This window comes from Galeopterus variegatus, unplaced genomic scaffold, assembly GCF_000696425.1.
Source record: "Galeopterus variegatus unplaced genomic scaffold, G_variegatus-3.0.2 Scaffold1946, whole genome shotgun sequence".
NCBI classification, from domain to species: domain Eukaryota; kingdom Metazoa; phylum Chordata; class Mammalia; order Dermoptera; family Cynocephalidae; genus Galeopterus; species Galeopterus variegatus.
The window spans coordinates 445735-471885 of NW_007728057.1; the positions used below are offsets into that span (position 1 = coordinate 445735).

Genomic DNA, 26151 nt, shown 5'->3' on the forward strand with positions numbered 1-26151 from the left:
GGTGCCCATGGCAAGCAATCAGGGCTGGCTGGCCTGGATCCACCCAGGTGCTCAGGCCCGGGCCTGTCTCACTTCTGTCACTTCACTGGATTCCAGCCCTTCCACCTGCATCAGCACCCCCACCGCAGACAGGGGATGTGTAATACTCTCCTGTGAGCACACTGTGCTCAGAAATCAGATCCAAAGAGGAAGGTGGTAGATAGAGTCTGGAGCCAGGGCCAAGGGGCTGAGACTATTTTAGGATTTGGAACCCTGACATGAGGAGGCTTCTGTCTTCAAAGACAGGCTGTCTTCACGGGAGAGGCTGATTGGCCATAGGATAGGTATCCTCTGTCCCTTAGGAGACTGGGAGACGTATGGGCAAGTTCTTACTTTTTAACTCAGTTTTTAAAATTCTCCCTTCCTAACACATGTACAGACCTTCTCAACATTCCCTCTTGAAGGACATGCCACTGCGTCCCTGATAGGAGACTGGGAGACGTATGGGCAAGTTCTTACTTTTTAACTCAGTTTTTAAAATTCTCCCTAACACATGTACAGACCTTCTCAACATTCCCTCTTGAAGGACATGCCACTGTGTCCCTGACCCCTGATTCCAGCTGCTCTCTAGTGCGGAGGTGGGTGGTGGACTGTGTCTAGGCTGGTGTGGCTTGAGCATTAGATAGGATCTGTTGACCAGGATGGGGCCTGGCTGGCAGCCACTGTGGGAGTGCACCATAGAGATAGCTGAGTTGTAAGTCACGCAGGTGGGTGTGCAATTGGATGCACACGCAGGCTCGGCAAGATGTGAAGTCAGTGAGTGACTGAGTGTGTGTCTGGCGTGAGGTTGGAGAGAGCCTGCCCTCATTGTTGCTGTCACACATGGATCCCCAGATCATGTCTGCCCCTTTCTTCTTGAAGATTTTGGCCCTGGACTCACTGTCACTCTGTCCAATCCTACTCCTGTCCTAATTCTTGGAGATTTCAATATCCATTTAGAAATGTTTCTAGTATTTCCTGACATCTCAATGTCTTCATCTTTTTTCTTCCAGTGATCTTTCTACACCTTAGTGGAGGGACTGGTCATCCTGTAGGTCTTGTCATCCTCAATAATTCAACCAGCCTTGATGATCTTGCTTCCTGTTTTACAAGAAAGTTGAAGCCATCAGAAGAGAACTTTCCAAGACTCAGTACCCACGTATTCTGCCATTCCACCTACACCGCAGAGGAACTAAGTGTCTGCTCCTATCCAAAGCCAATCCTTTCACTTGGGCTCCAGATTCCAGCCCTTTCACTTGTCCAAAGGCAACACTACAGCATCTCTCCCTTTTCTCTCCCATGTAATCAACTTGTCATTCTCTACTGGATCCTCCCCACAGCATAAAAATACCTGCAAGCAACTGCTGTATTTCTTTGCTCTTATTTTATTGCAAAACTTCTCAAAAAAGTTGTCTGTACTTGCTGTTTCCAATTCCTACTCTCCCATTCTCCATTAAGCCCACTCTAGTCAGGCGTTTTCCCCACCATTCTATTGAAATTGTTCCTACCAAGGTCACCCGTAGCCTCCATGTTGCTACGTCCAGTGTTCATTTCTCGGTCCTCATCTTCCTACTCCTGTTAGCAGCATTGACACAGTTGATCACTTGTTGTCCATTCCTTCCTCCTTGCTACCTTTATTCATGTGGCTTCTGGGACACCACACCCCCTTGGTTTTCCTCCTACCTCTCTTCCTGCTCTTGCTCAGCTTCATTTGCTGGTTCTTCTTCTCCAACCTCTTTTGGAGGGGGGTGGGGAAGGGGCTGGCCAGTGTGGGGATCTGAACCTTGACCTTGGTGTTATCAGCACCATGCTCAACCGAGTGGGCTAACTGGCCAGCCCACTCTTCTCCAACCTCTTAATATTGGAGCACCCCAAGGAACCTCTTCTCTTTGTATTTATACCCATTCCCTCGGTGAACTCACCCAGCCTCATGGCTGTAAGCCCCACCATATGAAGACGACTCCCAAATGTCCAACATTTGACTTCATAATATTGATTTTTTGAAAAAAATAAAATTCACCTCTTTTCTTATTCTTTTTCCCCACCTGTAGTCCAGACCTCTCTTCTGAACTTACACATCCAACTTGACATCACCACATGTATATGTAATGGACATCTCAAACTCAACGTGTCCAAAACTGAACACCTAATCCTTCACCTCAGACCTGCTTCTCCCTCAGCCTTCTCCATCTGGGCTGATGAAGACTCCATTCTTTCAGTTATTCATGCCAAAAAGCCTGGAGTCATCTTTGAGGCCTCTCTCTCACTACCCATATCAAAGCTGTCTGCAAATCCTTCTGTTTCTACCTCCAGAATATATCCAGAATCTGACCGCTTCTCACTCCTTCCACTCCTGTTAACCTGCTGGGAGCTGCCATCATGTCCTCCCTGATTTGCTGCAGTAGCCTCCCAACTGGGCTTTCTGCTTCCTCTTGACCCCCTTCAGCTTAGCCTCGGTGCAGCAGCCAGAGCAGGACATAATCAAATCATGTCGTTCCCATGACCAAATCCTCCAATGACTCCCTCTCTCATTCCTAGCAAAAGCTTTTTGGACCCTCCATCATCATTTGGCCCTCCATCATCCCTTGGAATTCCTCTTGTATGCTCCATTCTAGCAATGTTGCCTGCTGAGTGTCTCCCAGGGCCTTTGCAAAGATTGTACTTTCTGTGCAGATGTTCTTCTTCCATAAGTCCGTATAGTTAACTCTCTTACCTCCTTTAAGTCTTTGCTCACATGTCTCCCAACCACCCTATTTAAAATTGCAACCAACTCCCACACAATCCCAATCCTCTTTATCCTGCTCTTCCCCATTCTGTAGCACTCATTGCTTTGTAACACACTATAGTACTTAGTTATACTTACTTGTTATTTTTTAAAGTTATGTATTGTGTATCTCCCCCTTCTAGAATATAAGTTTTACAAAGGCAGAGGTTTGTTAGTTAGGTTTTTATTGTTTTGTTTTGTTTTTCCTGTTTTGTTCACTGATGCATCTCAAACTCCTGGAATAATGCCTGGGATATGATACGTGCCTAGTATTTGTTGAATGAATGAATGAATGGAATGGTAAAGAGAGTGTGGACTTTGGAGTTAATTAGATTTGATTTAAATCTCAGCTCCATTGTGTATTGACTGTGTGTCCCTTAACCTCTCTGAACCCCAGTGTCTCCTACATAAAGTGGGGATCCCAATCCTGCCCTTCGGGCTTCTGTCAGAGGTTGATGACATTTGCTAGCCCCTTGCCCTAGGGCACAAAATGTGCATTCAATAGACAATGGCCCTGTTGTGGGTACTCAAGTACAGGGTGCGGTGTGCCCTGCAAGCTGGTCTGGGCGTGTGTGTTTCAGCATGTGCCAGCAGGGCTCGTTCCAGTGCACCCTCCACCCATGCGCCTCCACCTGCACTGCCTATGGTGACCGACATTACCACACCTTTGATGGGCTCCTGTTTGACTTTGTGGGGGCATGCAAAGTGCACCTGGTCAAGGTGAGTTCCAGCTGGCTCCATGGGGAACTAGAATAGCAGGGGCTAAGGACCTTTCAGGACATGTTGACACTCTGGACTCCAGTCTCATGCACATTTGGGTGGGCAGAGAGATCTAAGGCCTGAGGTGTGGCTGCTAGAGATGAAAATAAGTGCTGAGGGCAAAGCTCAGGGTTGGAAGGAATCTGCCAGCCATAAAATACCCCACTGCCTGTCCACTCACTGTTGTATTCTGGCCCCATTGGGTCCCCATGGTTTTGCTCTCTATAATATAAGACTTAACGCTTTTTAAGCTTTTAATATGTGTCTAGTGGTCCACTGAGCCATTTTTGTGAATTATTTCACTTAATTCTTGCAGCAACCCTACAAGGTTGGGTTAATTGACCCCATTTTACAGATGTAGCAACTTGGGCATAGGGAAGTTAGGTAACTTACCTGAGGTCACACAGCTAGTCAGTGGCAGAGCTGGGGTCAGGTTTGAAGCCAAGAAATCTGGCTGGAGAGTTAGCATGCTTCAGGAGTCACATGTGAAAATCGTTGCTCACCTGGAGGAAGATGACTGGGGATGTGGATGGCACAGTGAAGGCAGGATCCCCCTAGGAGGAGAGGAGGGGCACCAACATGGTTGGGGGGAAGTTCCAGACACACACCCAGGGGACCTTTGTTTTGCTAAAGGCCTGTCCGTCTCATCATGTAAGAGTAACAGTAATAATAATAATAATAATAATAATAATAATAACCGTGACAAAACCTTTTATGGAATGAGCCCTAACTATGAGGCAGGCACTGTACTGGGGTCTTTCACATAATATCAATAACTCCACAAGATCAAGGTTACTGACCTTATTTTGTTTTGTTTTATAAATTTCAAAGGTAATGCATGCTCTTCACTAGTACTTAAAACAATATAGGAGTATATATTAACAACAAATGTTCCCCTTCACATCTCTTCCGTTCCCCTCCCTGCTGAATAACCACCCCCAGCAGTCAGGGGTGAGTCCTGCAAGACCATTTTCCATGAGACATGCAGACATCCATATACACGCACATGCATGCATGCATGCAAACACACGCATGCGCACACATACTCTTTGTTTATATGAATAGGATTCTGCAATTTGCTTTTTTTACTTAATAGTGTACCTTGGACATTATCTCATATAGTCAGTACGTACTGTTTTCTTTTTCTTTTTTTTTTTTTTCCTTTTTTTGTCTTTTTTTGTGACCGGTAACGGGATCGCAACCCTCAGTGTCGCGCCCGTACCGCCACCGGCAATGGGATCGCAACCCTCGGTGTCGCGCCCGCACCACGCTCAACCAGTGAGTGGACTGGTCTCTATATGGGATCCGGACCCTCGGCGGGAGCGCTGCCACATTCCCAAGCACCGCACTCTACCGAGTGCGCCACCGGGCCGGCCGGTACTGTTTTCTTTTTAACAGTTGGGTAGAATTCTACAGAAAGTACTCTAGTTTGTTATTATTATTTATTCCCCATTGATGAAACTTTAGGTTGTTTCCAGTATTTAAAAGCTGCAACAAATATTTGTGTGGATGTATCTCTAGGTTTTTGGAAGTGGAATTGCTGTATAAAAAGTTATGTACATTTAAAATATTCTGACAAACTGCCTTCCAAAAAAGGCTTACATCAAGAGGGTCTGTAAGACAGTGACCCTTCCCCATACCTCTGTCAACACCAATTGTCCTATTATATATTAATTCATTCATTCATTTACCAGATCCTTTTGGGAGAGTCACTACATGCTAAGCACAGCACTAGGCACCAGAAAATGAAACTGAGCTTAGGAGAACTGAAGTAAGTTGCCTAAAGTCAGACAGCTAATGAAAAGTAAAAGTGGACTGAAAACCACTTCACAGTTCTTTTCCCTCCACCTCTGTGCCTCTCACAGGATCTCTTTGCTCTGTGGTTTTATTGGGCTCATTTATTTTCTCCTCAGAGCACATCAGACTTGAGCTTCTCTGTGATTGTAGAAAATGTAAACTGCTACAGCTCTGGCATCATCTGCAGGAAATTTATTTCCATCAACGTTGGGAACTCACTCATCATCTTTGATGACGACTCAGGAAATCCTGTAAGGCCTGGTGCTGGTGAAGGTTGTATAGACAGTTTACAGGTTACAAGGGAACTGGGGGAAGAACAGAGCTAAGGACTTGTTTCCTTACCACAGCAGTTTCTCTTGGAGCACCACTGAGTTAGGAGCCCAGAATGAATTCCTTGGCCAGGGGCAGGAATGCAGCGGTCAATGTCAGGGCCTGAGAAAGGCATGGGCATTGGTGAGGGTGCAGGGTTGGGTAGTGACTTGTAGCCAGACCCAGCTGACCCGGGCTGGCTTTGGAGAGTACTTGGGCTTCAGGACTGACCATCTCTGTCCCCCTAGAGTCCCGAGAGCTTCCTGGATGAGAAGCAGGAGGTACACACATGGCGAGCAGGGTTTTTCACGCTGGTGCATTTCCCACGGGAGCACATCACCCTCTTGTGGGACCAGAGAACCACAGTGCACGTCCAGGCTGGGCCTCAGTGGCAGGTAGTCATATGAGCAGTGACCCTCATGCGTTCCTCTGCTCCTGTCTGGGGCAGAGCCAAGCCATGGGGTGTCTGTGCATGAGCCATACACTCACTGAACAGCCATGAAGAGCATGCCTCTGTCCCGTCTGCTCCCACCCTACTCTGTCCCTTCTCTCTGACATTGCGTCTATCCCTCTTCAAATTGTGACCCCAGCAGTTGCTTCTGGGTCCATGACAGAACCCTGGGCTTGTGGTGATCCCTTTGCCTACAGCTCACCTCTGGTGTGCTGGCAACTGACTGTGGTAACATCTCTCTTTTCAGGGACAGCTGGCAGGTCTCTGCGGGAACTTTGACTTAAAAACCATAAATGAGATGAGGACCCCAGAGAACCTAGAATTAACCAACCCCCAGGAGTTCGGCAGCAGTTGGGCTGCAGTCGAGGTAAAGCCTCCATACACTGGCCCTTGCCCCTCACTCAGGTGGGCACTGGGTCCGCACTGAACCTGGTCCCAAGTCAGGGAAAAGGGACATTGATGTGAGGCTGCTCCTGCAGATACTCTCTTAGCCTTTGGCCAGCATCGCTAGCCCTAGACTCTGTCTTATAGCCTGAGGACTTGCATCATTCCATCTCACAAATCTGCTGCCCACACTGCCCTGGACGAAGTACTGGTGGGAGAATGGGGGTGGGTGGGAAGGAGACCAAGTCTCTGTCCCAGGAGAGTTGGCCACCTAGTGGGGAAGGTGAGGCTTGTTGAAGCATGGCCATCTTACCCTCTTGCAGGCCTGCTTTCTTGTCTTGCATCATCCAATGACTTGCTGGGTGATCTCGATCTGTGGTTTTCTGTGAAGTGAGAGGGCTATGCCAGGAGAGGAAAGATGAATAGACTTCACTTCATGTGAAAACTCTGATCAGTCAGAAACAGCTGCCTGGGAAGCTGTGTTGAGAAGTATCTAGGACTTGTGTCAGACTCAGCTGGAAGGAGGATTGATTATTTATGTCTGCCATGGGTGCAGAGGTGGAGAGAGGTGACATGAGTGTTGCATTTTTGCCTTTCCTGGATTAAGTGATCTTAACTCTCTGCTGGGGAGTAGACGGAGATGAGCCCATGTAGACTCAGATAGAGGAGCAGTTGGCCATAGCCTGAAGCTCTCAATGTAATCCTGATGTGAGACAAGGCTGGTCCCACAGCCTTGAAAAAGCGTGTCCTAACCTAACCCACCCCTATTTTAGAGAAGCTGGGTGGGTGACTAACCTTTGTTGTCCTCCTACCGCCCATATTTCTCTCTTGCTCATGCCCTTAGGCATAGTCTGGGCAGCTCTAGTGAAAACGCAGGTCTGGGGAAGGAGATTCAGCAGACATTGAGGAGATCTGTATTAGTTATCTATTGCTGTGTAACAATATTATTCTGCTTAGCAACATTAAACAACATGTGTTATCTCACAGTTTCTGTGGGTCAGGAGTCAGAGCCCAGCTGGACTAGATTCTCTGCCTGGTGTCTCACAGGCTGCAGCCAAGGTGTCAGCCAGGGCTGGAGGCTCATCTGCATGCTCAACTGGGAAGGAATTGGTTCCCCGCCTGCTCCTGTGGCTGTTGGTGGCCTTCAGCTCCTTGCAAGTGCAGGACTGAGAGCTTCAGTGTTTTGGCTAGCTGTTGGCCGGAGACCACCCTCTGCTTCTAGAGACCACCCATGCTTCTTGCCCTGGGGGTTCCCCAATCCCCACCATGGCTTCTTGCTTCCTTACAGCCAGCAAGGGATACTCCAGCAAGATGGGCTCTTTGACCTTATGTAACATAATCATGTAACACGTGCACAAAACCACTTACGTCCCATCACCTAGGCCATATTCTGTTGGTTTAAAGCAAGTTATAGGTCCATCCCACATTCAAGGGGAGGGGAATTGTATAAGGACATGAAAACCAGGAGGCAGGGAACATGGTGGCCTGAGTCTGTTTGCCACACCAGGTAATGGGCATTTGGGGGATAGGAGGTCAACAGCTCTGCCTTTGCCCCTCAGTGCCCAGATACCCTCGACCCTCGGGACACATGTGTCCTGAATCCTCTCCGAGAGCCATTTGCCAAGAAAGAGTGCAGCATCCTGCTCAGTGAGGTGTTTGAGACCTGCCACCCTGTGGTGAGTGACTCCAGCCTCAGCCCCTCCTGAAACTCCTCCCCCCTTTCCTGGGATCCCTTCTACTCTCAGGCTCCCTCACACCTTGGAAGAGACAGCTCAGGTCTAGAGGAGAGACCATCTCTGCCAGTCTCCTGCCTCCAGCCTGCTCAGATGAGTTCCTCCTGTTTCCCCAGATGACCAGGGACAACAGTCAGGCAAACAGAGCTTCTGAGCTCTCTTCTCAATCTGGCTCTTCCTCCTTATCAGGAAGTTCTTCTGAATGGTGAACCCGATCCCCTCATGCTGCACCATCTGTTGCCTGTTCTTGCCTGAGTGGAGACAGGACAGCAGTGCCCACTCTGCGTGGCACCCTACAGGGCCTTGAAGTCAGACTGGCTTTGGCTGTCTCTGGCCTGGCTGGCGGTTCAGACCCTGTATCTGTTCTTCAGCCACTCTCTTAGCCCCTGCATCAGACAGCCAGGCTCAGGGTAGAGGATCGCTTAGTTCTCAAAAATGGGTGTCTGCTTGAGCTCTGGAGCTCTTGGTTCCATCCAAGCTGCCTGCCTTTCTCCCCTCACCCCACACGGCAGCTTGCCCTATCCCACGGTCCCTTCATGTTTGAGATCTGCCCTCTGACCTCTGACTTCTGACCTCTTCCAGGTCGATGTCACTTGGTTTTACTCAAACTGCCTGATGGACACATGTGGGTGCAGCCGGGGTGGTGACTGTGAGTGCTTCTGTGCCAGCGTGTCCGCCTATGCCCACCAGTGCTGCCAGCATGGGGTGGCCATTGACTGGCGGACCCCGCGCCTCTGCCGTGAGTGTCCCCTGTGGATGGCCAGTGGGATGCCATCACTCTGGCTAGTATTTATTGAGTACTTGCTGTGTGCCAGGCACTAGCTGCTTTGTGTGTATGATTCTTTGAGTTCTTACAACTACCCTTTGAAGTAGGACTCTATATTCTTATTGTACAGTCGGAGAACCTGAGCTTAGAAAGAGAGATTAAATAACATGCTCAAGGTCACAAGAGTTAGAGGTGGAGGAAGGGTTCATCCCCAGTTAATCCTCATAGCCACTTTGCTAGAAGAGTCAGCAGCCCTGGATTTCAGACCCAGAGCTGCCGTTTACAAGCCATGTGACCTCAAACAAGTCACCCAGGCTTGCTGGAGCTCAATCTTCTCATCTGAAAAATAGGAAAAGACCTGCCCCACAAGGTTTACCATGAGGATCAAACGGGATAGTAAATGTAAGAGCCCTTTGTCAGCTGAGATGTGCAGGTCCCACCAGAGGCAGCATGGTTATCACTTCATTCAGAGCAATGGTGGTCTGCAAACACTTTTGATTGCACACCCCTGTCAAATAAAAATATTTGGAACACACACACATATGCACACATACATCTGCATACATAAATGTACGTGAATATGTATACTATTAGTAGTGTAAATGTATATCACAAAACACATACAAAATAAATATTCAAAAGATGAAATAAATATTCAAAAGATGAAATATATAGAAGTTGAATTAGTAATAAATTTATCATGTATTATTTATTCCTGCATGCTGATGGATTTTTCTGGTGCAAGCACACTCACTTTGGGATGCCATGGCAATTACACAAGCTCTATCTGGGTTCAGACCCAAATTCCACCATGCTGAGTAGCCTGGGGCACGTACCTTATACTACAGGTTTCTTCATCTGTGGCAGAGGGGTGGAGATAACCGTCCCTACCTTGTAGGATGCTGTGAGATGTAAATGAGACGATGCATGTAGAGCGCTTGGCACAGTGCTCAATGCCTTCGCAGGGTTGCTGTTGTTTTCACGGAGATGTGGGTGCTGTCATGTCCTGAGCTCTGGGGGCTCCAGATAGGACGACCCCAAGGAAGATGGAGCAGAACCTGCCTTTGGCCTCTTTTTTCTCTGCCTGTTTTTCCCTGAGAACTTCCAGCTGCCTCTCCCTCCACTTCTCTGATAAAAATCCTTTGGGAAGGAGAAGGACACATGCGTTTACTGAGGATCTACTGTGTGCCAGGCCTGTGCCTTATGTGCATTGCCTCATTTAGTATTCAGGACCAGGGTGAGAAGAGCAAGGCACTCACTTGGGGCATGAGATTTAAGGGGGCTCCCAAAAACTCAGTAATCAAGATAAATGATATTTAGTGCAATATTTTTTGAACTTAAAAATTAATGCAAAAATATGCTTTGTGAACAAAATATCAGAGGATCAATATTATTAATCAATAATAATCTTTTGTCTCAGGCTCCAGCATGGCTCAACAGGACACTGTCACCGATCCTGTCTTTATCTTTAAATTTTATTCATCATGGAATTTTTGCATTAATTTTGATATTTTTTTAGATATTGCATTAGAATAGTGTTTGTCTTAATTATTGAAATTTTGGGGGCCTCTTAAATTTTGCACCTGAGTCAAGCACTTTGCCTTACCCTCGTCCAGGCCCTAGCAAGTCTATGGGGCAGATGCTAGTAGTTGTCCCACCTTAGAGGGGGGGCATTACATATCAGAGAGGCTAAGTAACTTGCCCCAGTATGCACAGCTGATGAGTGAGAGAGATGGGATTGGAACTCACGTTTGACCCCAGGACAGCTGACTTTTAATGACTCTTCTGGGCTACCTCCCATTGTCCCAGTACACACTAGAAACCAGAGATTTGGTGATGGTCTAATTTTCTAGTTCAGTCTTCTGAGTCCACAAATGAGGAAAGATAGGTACTTGCTTATGGCCTCCTGACACCTAGTGCTCTTTCCAGAGGGCAGTGCCAGATATATTGAACATGGGGTATGGGATGAGGAGTGGAGTTGGTAGTGCTGTTCAGACCATGCTTAAGTGTGAAGCAGACCCCTCCTCAGCCTTCATCCCAAGCCTATCACACTGGCTCTTCATGGCTGTAGGTGTCCCCTGGCTGTAGGTGTCCCATGCTGTCCCCCCAGCTTACCCCAGTGGACTGAAGAATCCGTAGCTGATACACCTCCGAACAGGCTGTGGTGCTGGGATGGGCCACTAGAGGGTGCGCCAAGCTCACGCTTGTAGGAGCTTGGCACAGCCTGGCTGGTGGAAGCACTTTTGCTGAGCAAGGGAACTTGCACAGAGGGGCCTGAGGAAGCCTGAGATTCAGGGAGTCCCTGGTCTCCTTCCCACCCGGGGCTCTTGGAAGACTGATTTCCATCTCGTGCTTGAGTTCCTCCAGGGACTTTCTGCAACACTTCTGATTGGAGCTCCCACCCCTTGGTTCTAATCCTGCTCTTTAGGGCCACACAAAACATATCTTTCTGTCCAACATTTATTCATTCATTCATTCATTTGACACATCGCTGAGCGCCTACTCTGTGCCAGGCTTTGAGCCATTATATTCCATCCGTCCTAAGACATCTGAATCCAATGACCATCCATGAATCTTGAGTTTGGGAGGCAGGTCAGGACAGGCCCCTTGGGGCAGGAGGGAAGCTGGGATGCTAGGGGCCTTGCCCTGTCCATATGTTCCAGGCTCTGGGCCGCTCTCAAGAAGTCTCTATTCTCTCTCTTTCAGCGTATGACTGTGACTTCTTTAACAAAGGTAAGCCCATCCTACCCATGTGGAGCTTAGGGCCCGGGACACCACCAGCCCTGCTTGAGGCCACATCAGCATCAGCCATCCTGAGGTGCTGCTGGCCCTGGAAGAGCCGTGACACTGGGCTGGAAAGGACTCCATCATGCTGAGAGCCCTGACAGTGCAAGGCCCAGGGATGGCCCAGAATTCTGTCCCCAGTGGTTTCTGCAGCCCCTGTCCAGGGCCCAGGCCAGGCCCCTCCTGGGGATTGTGCTCACGCAGGGCAGCTTCACCAGGAAGCAAAAACCTCATTTGCACCATGTGCCAGCTCCTGGGACTTCACAATCTAGCTCACCAGGCTCACATATGTCATCTTGGGTTCCCTGAAGGTTTGAATTGGCAAAAGCAAATGCAAGCCACTCTTTCTGAGGATGGCTGGGGCAAAACAAGTGGCCTGTAGGATGCATCTTCAAATTCAGCCATGGTCGCAGGGTACCAGAATGTTCTCCAGCATCTAGATTAATAAAAACACTGGTCATGACCGAGGACCCAAGGGAGATTAAAGACCAGTGTTAGAGCCAATTAGTCAGTTTAATCACTGGGGTTGGGTGGATGGGGGAGGGACGGGGAGGGGCAAGCTTCCCAGCAGCAGTTCTCAGCACTGAACTTCATCCACTTGGGCCAAGGTCAGGGTCAGCCCTTGGCAGAGTTAGATGCTCATCCGGTCCTGGGTGCTGTTCACCTCTGACTTCCAAGCACCCCCCAACAACCTGCAGGCACTGTCCTGTCAGGAACAGGCCTCTGTGGGGATAGATCCAAGGCTTTGTCCTCAGTTATCTGCAATACCAGATTCTGGTTTGAGCAACATCACCCTGGCTAGAGTATGGGGGTGAAATGGAGGGGGGCAGATTAGAAGCAAGTATACCAATTAGGGGGTCTGCAAGATGAGGGACGAACCAGGGACTGCAATCCTGCCAAAATGTTAGCCCCTAGGACTCTTTATGGCCCAAACCCTCCAACCCCTAAAGGGATGAATCTGTAAAGGGACAGCTGCAGTCCCGGGGACAGGCCGGGTCTGTCTGACATCAGGCAAGACATTTCAGCAAAACAGCTCTGAGCAGAGTTTTCTGTGACATTTTGGGTGGCAGTAACTGGCAAAGGACAAGCTGTTTCTCACATCCTCCACCTACCCACCTGCCCACACATCCATTCCTTGCTGCGTTCTTCTACCAACATTTTCTGTGGTCCAGGCCTGGGAGCGCTGGGAAGGGAAGGGTAAATGAGACCTGTCACAGCGGTGGCTAGAGCCGGCTCACACTGCCTCTCTGGCACCAGCTGTGTTCTGCACTCTGCATTCAGTTGGTTGCTTGAAATTGGCCACAGGTGGGAGTATTTACACCATGGAGATCAGCAGACACCACAAACTGGTTTTTGTTTGTTTTTTTGAGAGCTGGTTGTTAACCATTTACCAGCACAGCATTGCCTGTCTCCCGTCTAGTGGGGGAGACAGACATGGACCTCTGATCCAGATCCTCATCATAAGAGCTGTGATTGGTGTGTGCCATGCTCCAGGGCTGGTGCAGCACAGGGGAGGAGAGGGTGCAAGGAGAGCTCCACCAAGGAGATGACATTTGAGCTGGGCCCCAGAGACTGAGTGGGCATTTGCCAGGCACAAAACGGGGCGACTACTGTGAGTGGGTGGAACAGCATGGATGGAGACACATGTGGGAAATAGCACAGTTCCTCCAAGGAAGAGCAAGAGAAGTTAATTGTGGCAGGAGCCAGGTGTGGGGAATGCGGGGGAGGCAGGCAGGGGTTGGGGATGAAGGGCCCCTGAATTCAGGCTGGGCTCTTTGGAGACTATCCTGAGGGCAAGGGGGAGCCACTAGTAAGTCCCAGCAGGGAGTCCGGCTGGGAAGGTGACTCAGGCAGCTGTGGGGAGGAGGCATGGCGGGGGGAGGGGGGCACCAAAGACAGGACGATCAGATGCAAGGCTGTTGCAGTTGTTTAGGGAACTCACGACCTGCTCCAACCCATACTGATGACTACAGGGACCCCAAACACACAAAATGACACATGTTTGAAATAAACACTGACCATGAGCCCAAGCCTTCCTGGCCTTCAGCCCTTGAGTCTTGGGTGGGCAGAGACTGGGTCTGATGCCTTCTCCCAGAGGTGACCTTGGATAGAGCAGTAGCTGTCATGGTAAAGTTTCAAGCAGTGGGACAGGCCATGGAGAGACATTTGGGGGCCCAGATGTCCCTTGTGGGTGGCCCTTTTCTCAGGCTCCCTGTGAAATGATTCAGGCACTGTGCACAGGGTCAGTTCCCTTCAGGCGCTGGCAGCCTGGGGTTCCTGTCCCTTCTGTCTCATGGGAATCAAGGTGCCTGGGGCCTGGGATGAAGGAAGCCACCAAGAGTCCCTGCTTGGCACCCCCCCCTTCCCCTCCCCTCCAGGTGGGGATGGGAGGTAGGCAGAGGCCTGGGAGGTAGGCTGTGACTGGGCCTCTTCTCTCCAGCACTGGGTAAGGGTCCCTACCAGCTGTCCAGCTTGGCAGCCGGTGGTGCCCTCGTGGCCGTGAAGGCGGTGGGTGATGACATAGTCCTAGTGAGGACAGATGATGTGGCGCCAGGGGACATCGTGAGCTTCCTGCTGACAGCTGCTCTGTACAAGGCCAAGGCCCACGGTAAGGCCCACCCTGGCCCCATTCTTGCCCTTTTGGGAGGGAGGCAGATGCTGAAGGAGGGGTGGGTGCTGAAGCCCTAAACCATCTGTAGTGGCTGGAGAAATTGTGCCCCTTTCCCAGTTGAGATGGTTTCTGGGTCAGTCTCTTAGCCTCTGGGAAGAGACACTTTCCATCTTCTCCCCCCAAATGCTGGGGAAGCCTTCATGCCTTGTTTTATGCCATAGCTGTGTTCCAGAAAAGTCAAATGGCAACAGCTCCTCCTCCCTCTCTTTCTCCCCGCCCGCCTCCCCTCCTTTTTTTACCTCCCCTCCCTCCCTTCCTTCCTTTCATTGAGTCTAAATCCCATGCCAGGCACAGAGCTGGACACTGGGGAATCAGGGATGTAGGAGACGCAGTCCCTGCCTAGCAGAAGTCCACAGTCCCATAGTCCTGTCAGGGAGACAGACAAGGCCAAAAGCAGTTGCCACAACTGTGGGAACACTTAGGAGGTTCCCCTAACTTAGTCTTGGGGAGTCAAGAGAGGCATCTTTTATTTATTTATTTATTTTTATTTTATTTTATTTCTGGCAGCTGGCTGGTGAGAGGAACTGAACCCTTGACCTTGGTGTTACAAGGCTGTGCTCTAACCAGCTGAGCTGACCAGCCAGCCCCAGGAGAGGCTTCTTGAAATAAGTGATGTTTGTTCCCCTGGGGTGAGGAAGAGTCAGGAAAGGACTTGTAAGCTAAGCTCAGGAATAGGGACTTTATCCTGAGGGCAATGGGGAGCCATGGAAGGGCTTTGAAGAGGAGAAGGACACCCTGGCTCCTGCCCAGCTCCAGGCATAGCCAAGGTTCCCAGCTATGGGTGATGTTCTGTGGTGTGAGCCCAGGGTACAGCAGGGTTGCTGGGCAGAACCATGTAGCTGCACGTGGAGGTCTGGGAGTGAAGAGCCAGGGCTACGTGAGGGACAGAAGCACCCCCACCACCCCGAAGCAAGCGCTTCCTCCTTAGACAGTTCCAATCTCCAGGTCTGTGTGCTCCTGCTTGAAAAGGGGTGTCTCACAACCTCCCAGATGTGGTGGGCCATCTGCTTAGTGAGGATTTTCTGTTCTTCCTTCAATATCTTAAGTAAAGTGTAGTCCAGAGGGAGTGTTGACTGTCTGGTGGTTTTATGGTGGTGCTTAGCAGAGCCCCAGAGTCACCTGGCCTTGGAGAACATCACCGTGGGAAGGATCCCCAGAGGCTGTCAAGTCCAGGCTCTAGCTTGCAGATGGGCCTGGGTCTAATGGGCACAGTGAGAACCCAGGCTACCCCCCATCCTGTGCTTCTTTCCTTGTACTGTGCCCAGGGTACTGAACAACAGAAGAAAAAATGCCTTCCAGGTGAGATCTGGGGTGGCCGCATGGAGGAAGTGTACTTGAGTTGGGCCTTGAGGGATGGAAGAGATGGAGATGGGAAGAAATGGAGAGCAGAAAAGGTCAGAAGGGAGGATTCAGCAATCATCGAGGCCCGGGCTTCTCACTCTGGGGGGTCTTGATGTCCTAAAGGGACACAAGCCACAGCCCAGCACATCTCCCTGGAGTGTTGCTGTTACTTGAAGATACTGGGGGGATGTTACTTATTTATTAATAATTCATTAATAACAATAGCTCACATTTCTTTAGTACTTACCATGTGTCAGGTACTGTTCTAAGTGTTTCATATATAATAACTATTTCATCCCCACAGCAACTTCAGGAGGTATATGCTATTATTTTCCCAATTTATAGGTGAGAGTACTGAGGCCTAGAGAGGTTAGGTCATTTACCCAAGGATATATTGTTCGTTAGTGACAGGAGCCAGGCTTTTGGCTCCAGAGTCCTTTATCCTAACGACGATGCCATGCTGCCTCTCACACAAAAAGATTAAAAAAGAGGGCCGGCCCTGTGGCGCACTCGGTAGAGTGCGGCGCTTGGGAGTGCGGCAGCGCTCCCGCCGAGGGTTCGGATCCCATATAGAGACCGGTCCGCTCACTGGTTGAGCACGGTGCGGGCGCGACACTGAGGGTTGCGATCCCATTGCCGGTCACGAAAAAAGACAAAAAAAAAGGAGAAAAAAAAAAAGATTAAAAAAGAAATACAGTTTAGAGAATAGAAGTACAAGTCACTTGAATGTTTAAGGTAAAACACAAAACTTTGCACCTGAAGGTTTGGGTTTCAGCCTCTGTCCTATTAGAAGGACTTCAGGGAAAATGGCTGAGAAACCTTATCTGGGCCAACCCCCGTCTTGCTGAAGGAGGAAACCAAGGCCCAGAGAGGGTAGGTGACTTTCCCAAGGTCACCCAGTGAGTGCGAGTGGGGCTGGGCCTGGGACTCGGTGCTCTGCCCCGCTGTGCTGCCCCTGCATGCTCTTGCATCCTGTCCCTGGAGCTGGCTGTGAGCTGGTGAAATCAGCCCGCGTGGGTGCAGATCCTGCCTCCCTTATGCGTGTCAGTGTGACTCTGGGCCTCGCTTCCCTCATCTGTAAAACGAGGAGAGCAATATCATCACCTTCTAACCTATTACAGAATTTACCTGTTCATTATATTTATCCTCCCCCCACTTGAATGTAAACTTGTTCCCTATTATCTCCCCAGTGCTGGGAAGAGTGCCTGGCACATAGCAGGCACTCAGTAAATATTTGCTGCTCAATGAATGAATTTGCCACTTTACAGGGTTCTCGCAGGAATTTAATATAATAATCTGCAGGTAAAGGACTCGCTTAGCATAGTGCCTGGCACATAGCAAGTCATTTATAAGGAGCAGGCATTATTATTGACATTAACAATGAATTCTTCCCCCAGTTATCTCATGTCTTCTCATGGCTGCCCAGGGAGGCATAACAGGGACACTATAGGTCCCTCTTAGGGACACAGGGGACACACAGGCCCCTGCCAGGCCCTTCACATATACCTTATTGGTCATGGCTCACGACAGCCCAGGGTGCTAGTTCACTTGCCCACACACAGCTGGGTACTGAGCTCAGACGCCAGGCCCCATGTTCATTCCATACACCTGCTTGTGGACTTAGGACTTGAGGAGACCTTCAGGTGTATAGGGGATAACCCACCTAGTGGCCAGCCCCCATGCCCTAGAAATGGGCATTTATGGAGATGGAAAGGAGGTGGGCTGTGGGTCTCTGCACAATCCACTGCCTCTGTCTGGGACACTTTCCCTGTCTGTGAGTTGGACTGAGATCCGCCAGCTTGGACCCTCTGGGATTCTGTGAGGAGCAGGACCAAGCCAGAGGCACTGAAACCTGGCAGACCCCAGCTTGTTTCACATGTCCAGAGTGTAACTCCATCAGGCAGCTGCCTCTTGTCTGTTTTATTCGCGGTTGTATCCCGGTGTCTAGAATAGTGTCTGGCACACAGAGGGTGTTCAGACATGTTTGCAGAGGGAGGGAGGGAGGCAGAGAGGTAAGGGGGCGGGGAGAGAAGGGGACAGTTCCCACCTTCTGAGGCTCAGCAGTTGGAGACTCTCTAGCTGTCCCCTCTCCCTCGGCAGGGGTGGTGTGAGAAGGGGCAGCCAGCAGGTGGGCTGCGGGAGGCAGACAGGTGTAAGGGAGCAGGGCCTGAGGCACTGAGAGCACATACTGCGTCCCCCTCCCCCAACAGTCTGGATCCCCCCTCTGCACCGACATTACCCATGTGTCTCTCTGCAGACTTAGATGTGGTGTCCCTGGAGGCAGCAGACAGACCCAACTTCTTCCTCCATGTCACGGCCAACGGATCTGTGGAGCTGGCCAAGTGGCAGGACAGCGATGCCTTCCGCCATCATGCCTCCTTCTCATTGCACCGGGGGACATGGCGGGCGGGCCTGGTGGCCCTGGAGTCCCTGGCGAAGCTGGGCTCCTTCCTTTACGCGCAGGGCCCTGCGCTGGCCCTGCGGCAGTACGAGCACACGGAGGCGTTCCGCCGGGGCACGCTCTTCCGCCTTCTGGGTAGGTGTCCCCCTGCCATCACCCTTGGCCCTGGCCCTGCGCTCTGCTGTGCTTCCTGCCTCTCCCCACCTCACCTTTCTTCCAGTTGCCCCCAAGAGATGGGATCCTCATTCTCCTAGCACAGGGAGGCCACACAGGTGCCGCCCCTGAGATGGAGGGTGGCCCAGCTTCCATATTGGTGGCCTGGAAGCCATGGGCAATGTGGCTTGGGGTCTGGCCAATTTCTTGGGTCCTGCCTACTGCTCCAGGCCAATGATATGGTCTAAAAGTACAGCGTCTTTGTGGAAGTGAGGCAAGAGGTGATCCTGGCTGGGGCTTTGCAGCCCACTGGCTCAGGTTTCTTGCTGACAGGGGCATGTGCTTGCTCCTGAGCTCCAAGACTGCCCGCTGGGGCTCCAGACTCAGAAGCCGCAGCCTCCTCTCTTCCAAAGGGAGGCCTAGGCCCCTGGGCAGTGAGGGGGCAGCTCCCTGACTTCCCACTGAGGCCAAAGTTCCCAGGCTTTGCCATCCCCCTGTTAGGTGGGTCCACCCCCCATATATTGTTATGTGCCTAAATCCTAGAGGAAGCGATCATAGTTTCTCTACCACTCCAGGCTGCCTCTCTGTCTTGCATGTACGCATGTGTTTGTGCCTGTGAAGGCATTGTGTACTGTATGAGGGGACCCACGTACACGGACACATACGTGAATGTATCTGCAGCCAGCCTCTTCATTTTGTCACCCACCCTCAATCCAGGGCTGGTTCTTCACATTCTTACATTCAGCAGTTATTTATTGAGTCCACCAGTGAACCCCACCCAGGACAGACTTATCGCAGCCTATGATAAGGCTTTCTCATAATGGGAATGCTTGTATCCCTCTCTGGAAGATACTGGGGCAGAGTGGAATGAGCCCAGGCTTTGAAGCCAGACAGCTTTGGCTTCAAATCCCGACCCTGGTCACTTAGAGGAGAACCCCATCTGCCTGTTTCTTTACCTGTAGAGGATGTTTGCCTCAGAAGGAGTTGTAAGGCTTGACTGTATCTCAAGGGCTTTGCTCTGGGCCTAGCACATAGTAGGTGCTCCCCAGGCTTTTGGAAAAGCAGTTTTCTAAATGGTCAGCAGCAGTGTGAGGATTAGGGTGTCACGAAGGGGTTGCCAGGGTCAGGCCACTCCCTCCAGCCTGCTGCAGAGCCTGCCCATGCCTCCCTGCCCAGGCTGTGCTTTCAGAGACTGGTCACTTGTGCCAAGTGGTCTGGGGTCTGCCTCCAAACCCCCCATAAGCCACAGACCTTCCCTCATTTATCAAGGCACTGGCCACAGGGCCTCTTTTGAGAATATCTCCCCTGGAAAAGTTTAATTTTCCTGTCATCATCTGTGCCTCAGTTTCTTCATGTATAAGATGGATAATAATACTACCTTCTTCAGAGGACCATTGTGAGGACTGATGAGTAAGTACCCGTGCAGTGACTGCTGTAGTGCTTGGTGCTATTTGAGGGTTGGCTGTTATTGTTATTGTTACTATTAGCCACAGCTACTGGGGGCAACAAGGGCTGTGCTCAGACAAGCTGCATCCCAGGTCCTGAGAGGCTTCTCAGGGAGGGGAACAGAGAGAGCAGAGCTTGGAGAAGGGCAGCTCCCTTGTCCGTCTGAGGCCAGATGCCTAGGCCTTGGGCTGAGAGGGGAAGGGATCCCCCAACACCTCATCCATCTCTCAATGGACAGTCCCTCACCTCCATGGAGGTCTTACAGGGCAAGGAGGAGGTGACTGTGTCCTGGGGTGTAGGGCAAGCCTGGCACCAAGGTCCCAGAGGGGCAGGGATGGGCAGCCTTCCAGAGAGGTCAGGATCCAAGCCTCATCATCGGCCACCCCTCGCATCCCAACTCCAGCTGTACACGCCAGAGCTCCCCCAGTCCTCAGCCCTTCACCAAGTTCCCAGAGCCCCATCCCCAGGACCCTCAGGCACTGACCCCAACCATCAGGGATGCAGTTTCCATTTAGCTTGGCCTTTTGGTCTTCTTCACTTTTCCTGCATGTGTCCATTTGTCTCCTCCAGAGGGCAGGGAGGGCATGGGCTGAGCTAGGATTGCCTCTGCTCTGGCACCTGGCCCAGAGCTGGTGCCCAGTCTCACTGAGTCGAGGGACTCTGGGTGGGTCTCCTTTCTAGATGCCAAGCCCTTGCGGGCTGCCTACCCCATCTGCGAGTGGCGCTATGATGCCTGTGCTAGTCCCTGCTTCCAAACCTGCCAGGACCCACGGGCAGCCAGTTGCCGGGACGTGCCCAGGTGAGGTGCCAGAGCGTGTGGGCACAGAGTCAAGGTGTGTACCAGTATGCATGCTGTGTACACATGCACATGTGTGAATGGGTTTGTATGTGGTCTGTGGCATGTGCATGAGTGCATACTGAGGCGTGCGTGTGTGTGTGTGTGTGTGTACTCACCTATACTTGAGTACGAGTGTTTCATGTGTCATGTGTGTACCAGAGTGAATGTACCTTTATACATGTGTGCCATATATATATATATATAGGCACATGTGAGTATCTCTTTGTGCATGATGTGTGTATAGCTGAGCCTTGTGTGTGTTTGTGAATACAACTACGACTGTAGATGTGCTATCCACAGCTGCGTGTATGTGAGTGTTGTGTGCAGCTGTGTGTGTGCACAACACTGTATACAGTGATGTTTGTGGGAGTCTGTGCAGATGTACATGTATGTATGTGTAAATATTTTGGAGTCCTGCAGGCTTGGAGGGGGTATGTGAGGCTGTGTGAGAATGTGCCTTGGTGCAGACACACGTGACCAAGTTCATAAGTGTGTGCATAACCATATCTTGTTCATACGTGTGTTCCCCTCTTGGTCAGAGGGGCGGAGTTGTAAGAGTGTGCAGCATACTCATCTGTGTGTGTGTGTGCTCCTGTGCACATGGGTCTCTATGGAGGCTCATGTGACTGTGTATGTAAGTGTGCATGCACACGTGCACGTGTTATAAGAGAGGATGATGCCTGTGCTCTATCAAGGTAAAAGGAGGTGACCCTCCCCATATTCCAGACCACTAACCTGCTCCTGGCTCCATCCCCAGGGTAGAAGGCTGTGTCCCTGTGTGCCCCTCTCCCAAAGTCCTGGATGAAGTCACACAGAGATGTGTCTACTTGGAGGACTGTAAGTGCCAGGATTTCTCCTTCCCCAGGGTCTCACTGAGCAGTCAGCCCCCAGAGCCCAGGTCCCAGAGAAGCAGGGTCAGCATAGAGGCCTCTGGAAGGAGAACACTTAAACAGGCAGAGAGCACATCTGGCCCATTCGCCCTTTTCACAGACAGAGAAATGAGGCCCAGAGTGGGAAAGGGACAAGCTTGGGGTCTTACGCTGAGTAGGTGGTGCAACCAGACTTAGACCTGAGGTCTGTTGGCTCTGGGGTCAAGGGTCAAGGTCTGGGGCAGAGTCTAGACCTGGTGACTTCTCTGAAGTCACCCAGTACCACAGGACAGACCCCTGGCTGCGTGACCAGTGGAAATGGCCTTTGCCCCATCAGCTGGAGCACCTGACCTTGAGCCCATATGACAGCCCTGCCCAGTGATGACCCCCAGGCCAGCAGTCAGATACCTTCTGAACCTCTCCTCTTGTCTGCTCAGGTGTGGAGCCAGTGGTTTTGGTTTCCGCAGAGGCCCTTGGCAATGAGACCCTGCCTCCCAGTCAAGTGCTGCCCACCTACAGTGACAAGGAGCCGCAGCTTTTGCAGGAGATTCCCAAGGCCCCCACTCACAGACCAGCCCTTGCCCCAGCTGCCCCACTCGCCACAGCCCTGAACCCAACGATGGCAGCCACTGAGAGCCCAGTGCTGCCTCCAGGCCCGCCCCAGGCCACCCTGCAACAGCCACTGGGACTCACCGTATCCAACCTCCCTGCCCACCCCACAGAGGCCTCAGCCGGCAAGGGAGTGACTGCCAGCTTCCTGGCCACCCCCAACACCCTGGAGTCCTCATTCCTACCCCTTTCGCTGCAGACACCCATACCTGGCACTGTGCCAGGTACCGTGGAGACAACCAGGGTGACTGTGTCCTTTGCAGGGAGCCCCAACATCACAGTCTCCTCCCGGTCACCCCCCGCACCTCGCATACCACTCATGACCAAAGCTGTGACAGTCCCAGGCCACGGCTCCTTGCCTGTCAGGACGACATCCCTACAGCACCCCTTGTCTGCAAGTCCCTCCTCCAGGCCTGTGGCTTCCCCTGGAGTGACTTCCAGGTCCCCCACCTCCTCGGGATCCCACAAGGCTTTGCTGACACCTGCAGTAACTAAGGTCACAAACAAGACAGGGATCCCCGAGCTCCCCCAGGCCCAGAGTGTTTCAAGTCCCAGCAGCCCCGCAACTGTGGCTAGAACAGCAGCAGAACAGATTCCCCTCAGTCCTCTTGCAACCCGGAGAGTGGAGATGGTACCACCCACAGAGAGGGATGAGCCTGGGCATGGCCAGCCCATGGGCCTGCCTGCAGCCACACTTCCGAGCCCACTCCCCACGGCACTGTCCCGTCCAGCCCGGCACACCACCACAGCCACCAGGCCTCCAGCCCTGCCCTCAGGGACCCCGGCTGCCACAAGCCTGTCCACAATTGCTCACGGGCTGGGGGCCACACCCTTTGTGTCTCTGGAGTCAACTTGGCCATCCCAGCTCCTCTCTGGCCTGCCTCCTGACACCAGCCTGCCCCTGGCCAAGGTGGGCACGTCTGCCCCAGTGGCCACACCCGGACCCAAAGGCTCTGTCATCAGCCCTGCACTCCAGCAACACACCATGTCTCTGGCCGTGGCCATGACGACACCTGCTCAGACATTCAGCCCAGCACTGCCTCTTAGCCCAGCCATGGTGGCCCAGGAGCACCCACCCAGTCACACAGCTCCCCAGGCAACAGGCACAGCTCCAGGCCTGCCTCTTGGAGCCACGTCACCAACCTCTGAAGTCGTGGCGGTGGCTGAGGGGGTGGCCTCCATGGTGTCTGTTGCCCCACGAAAGAGCACCACACAGAAAATGGCCGTACTATCCAAGCAGGTGTCTCCACCCACCTCCATCTCTGACTCTGCCCAGGGCAGGCCTGCAGAGCTCACGCCAGCTGTGACTCACAGCCCAGCACCCCCAGTAACTGAGGCTGAGGGTCCCTGGGCCAGCACAGGGCCACCAGTGCCCACATCCTATCCCCTGAGCCGTGTCTCAGCCAGGACAGCCTCCCGAGAGAGCTCTCTGGTCCTTCTGCCTCATCTGGCTGACACCCAGGGAACGTCGGCAGGACCTCGGCCCCCAGTAGAGCCAGCGGGCAAGGCCACCACCGTGCAGTCTGGGCGCTCAGCCCCGACCCCGAGCGTCGCAGAGGGTTCCGCCGAGGCCTTGGCAACCACCACAGAAGCCAATGCATCTCACACCTGTGTCGTGAGTGACTTGTCAGGATTCGGCTACCTGTGTGTGGGCCCTCCTTCCATGGTTTGGACACCACCACACTCACATCCCGAGGCCCGCTGCAGCTTCTGTCTCTTAACCAGCTGCCAGGCTCACTCACTGTCCTCACCCTGTCCTAGGCTCCTGATACCTGAAACATTCTCCAGTCTTCTCTGGGCCCCTGATGCCATAGCAAGGTCCCACCCTGCCCATCTGGGCCCTGGGGCTAATGGATGGCTTGGTGTGATGCCCAGGGTGTAACGGTGCAGGTGTGCCGGCGTGTGCATTTTGTGTCTGTGTACCTGTGTGAGACTGTTGTGCACATATTTGTGTTCGTGTGTGTGAGACAGCATGAGCGCTCATATCTCTGTGTTCTTGGGTGTGCGATGGGTGGTGGTGTGAGACATCTTTGTGTCTTTGTGCCTTTGCGAGATAGAGAGGCAGGAGTGCGTGTGCATGTATACTTGGGTTTCTTGGAGTATGAGCTAGTGTGTTTGCATGTCTGTGTACCCAGAGCTCTCAGCAGAAGCCTGACAGATATGCAGAGGTCTCAGGGAATCATACCTCTGATCCCCAATCTCATACCAAGCTCAGCCCCAGGTCCCAGATGGCTTGTGCGGTGGGTGGAGAGTGAGGGCACCATTCCCTAGTAATTTTACCTCAGTGTCCCCTGCCCTGCTAGAACCTGACTTGTGGACAGGATCTTATGCCCTCATGGCTTGGGGCATGGGATGGAGTAAGGCTGTAACCCCTGGGGTGGGCACTCACACTGTCCCTCCACCCTGTGCTCTAGCCAATCGCCGAACAGGACTGTGTCCGCCACATCTGCCTGGAGGGCCAGCTGATCCGTGTGAACCAGTCCCAGCACTGTCCCCAGGGTGCTGCACCCCCTCCCTGTGGGGTCCTGGGCCTCGCTGTGCGGGTGGGAGGGGACCGCTGCTGCCCCCTCTGGGAGTGTGCCTGTGAGTCCCCCTTGCGCCTGTGAGCTCCTGTGTCCTCCTTGCACCCCAACCCCAGTGTGCCTTCTATCCCTGATCTGTGTGCTCCCCAGTCTCCCCTCCTGTGGGACCTCACATCTTAGTATAACCCTGACCTGGCAGATTTGCCACCTCTGATCTCTGTGTGATGCCTGACCTGAGTGACCCTGAAGAACCGCAGGGCCTCTGAGTCATCAGGAAAGGGCCCAGGTCCCTGCCCTGCCTTCCTAAGTGGCCCTGGCCTCAGAGGCATCCCTTTATTCTTCTCTTGCCCTGCCCTTCCCCTCAGGCCGATGCTCAGTCTTCCCTGACCTGAGCTTCGTGACCTTCGATGGGAGCCATGTAGCCCTGTTCAAGGAGGCCATCTACATCCTCAGCCAGAACCCAGATGAAATGGTCACTGTCCATGTCCTCGACTGCAAAAGTGCCAACCTGGTGACCACCCCTTCCCTCCCTGCTGGGACCTAGGAATAGAACTAGGTTTAGAGGGGAGACTGAGCAGTGAGCTGGGCTTTGTGGGGTGCCAGAGGTAAGGACAGATGTGGAAGCCCCAACAGCAGCTCCCTCTGTCTCCCAGGAGTCTCCTGGAATGGACAGGGCCTCCCAGCTGCAGGCCAGGTGATGGGTCCCTGGGCGACCACAGGGAAAGAGTGGATGGAGTGCGCCATCTCCTGGCCCCTCCTGGGGCCTGCACTATTCCCAGCTTCTGAGGCCCATGTGGAATGGCACTGAAGTGCAGAGGAGCTGGGATGCCACTCCAAGGATGTGGACTGTGGTCATGGGTGCCAGCTGCAGGGGATTGCTTACTGGGATACCCTATGAGCCAGGTGGAAGGATGCAGATTTTTTTTTGACTGGGCTTGCATGAGATCAGGTGGGGCCAGAGATGTTCTGTGGGATTTTGTGCACCATCTGCACCACCCAATGGGTGTCCTTGGCATAGTGAGAGGGTGGGGAGAGTGTGCTCACACTTGCTGCACTTGTCAACCTGGAGGGGGTGCAGGACAGGGCTCTGGTTGATGAGGGCTGGGCTCTCTCTGCAGGGGCACCTGAACTGGCCCCCATTCTGTTTGGCGATGCTGAATGTGACACACCTGGCCCATCAGGTCATCATTGACCGCTTCAACCGGAAGGTGAGTGCATCAGAGAGCTGGCCTCCAGGGCAGGGCAGCACCGCAGTCAGCAGAGAGGCAGAGTGTCCAGGGGTTGGAGGGCCTTTGAGGCTTAGTCACTACTGGGGGCAGGGGTGGGAAGGGGACCCTGTTAAAAAAATGCAAAATTAGGTGTATTTGGAAGTTATTTTAATTAGAATGTTTTTGGCCATTCTAATGTCAGTGGAGGAAATGTACCAGGAGGTTTATTGTGCCAGAGAAGAAATCAGAATGGCAAGAGACAGTGGCCTTAATAACTGTGGTTAAAATATCTCACTTTTGCAACTTTCACAAAAACACATAACCATGT

At 52.2% G+C, this 26151-nt stretch overlaps 1 protein-coding gene across 1 annotated transcript in view; it reads left to right on the forward strand.

The window, feature by feature from the left end:
* The window catches only part of OTOG (otogelin), a gene marked incomplete at its 3' end in the record, with an annotated part of 68452 nt that extends 42629 nt beyond the window's left edge, over nt 1-25823 (forward strand). Inside the window, 15 exon segments of the mRNA XM_008579715.1 lie at nt 3364-3502; nt 5455-5589; nt 5896-6042; nt 6346-6465; nt 8042-8158; nt 8798-8954; nt 11688-11714; nt 14206-14373; nt 18035-18313; nt 20459-20576; nt 21373-21452; nt 21922-23708; nt 24508-24676; nt 24981-25126; nt 25734-25823. Of these exon segments, the coding sequence (XP_008577937.1) occupies nt 3364-3502; nt 5455-5589; nt 5896-6042; nt 6346-6465; nt 8042-8158; nt 8798-8954; nt 11688-11714; nt 14206-14373; nt 18035-18313; nt 20459-20576; nt 21373-21452; nt 21922-23708; nt 24508-24676; nt 24981-25126; nt 25734-25823 (3679 nt within the window).
* Nucleotides 25824-26151: the final 328 nt, after the last annotated feature.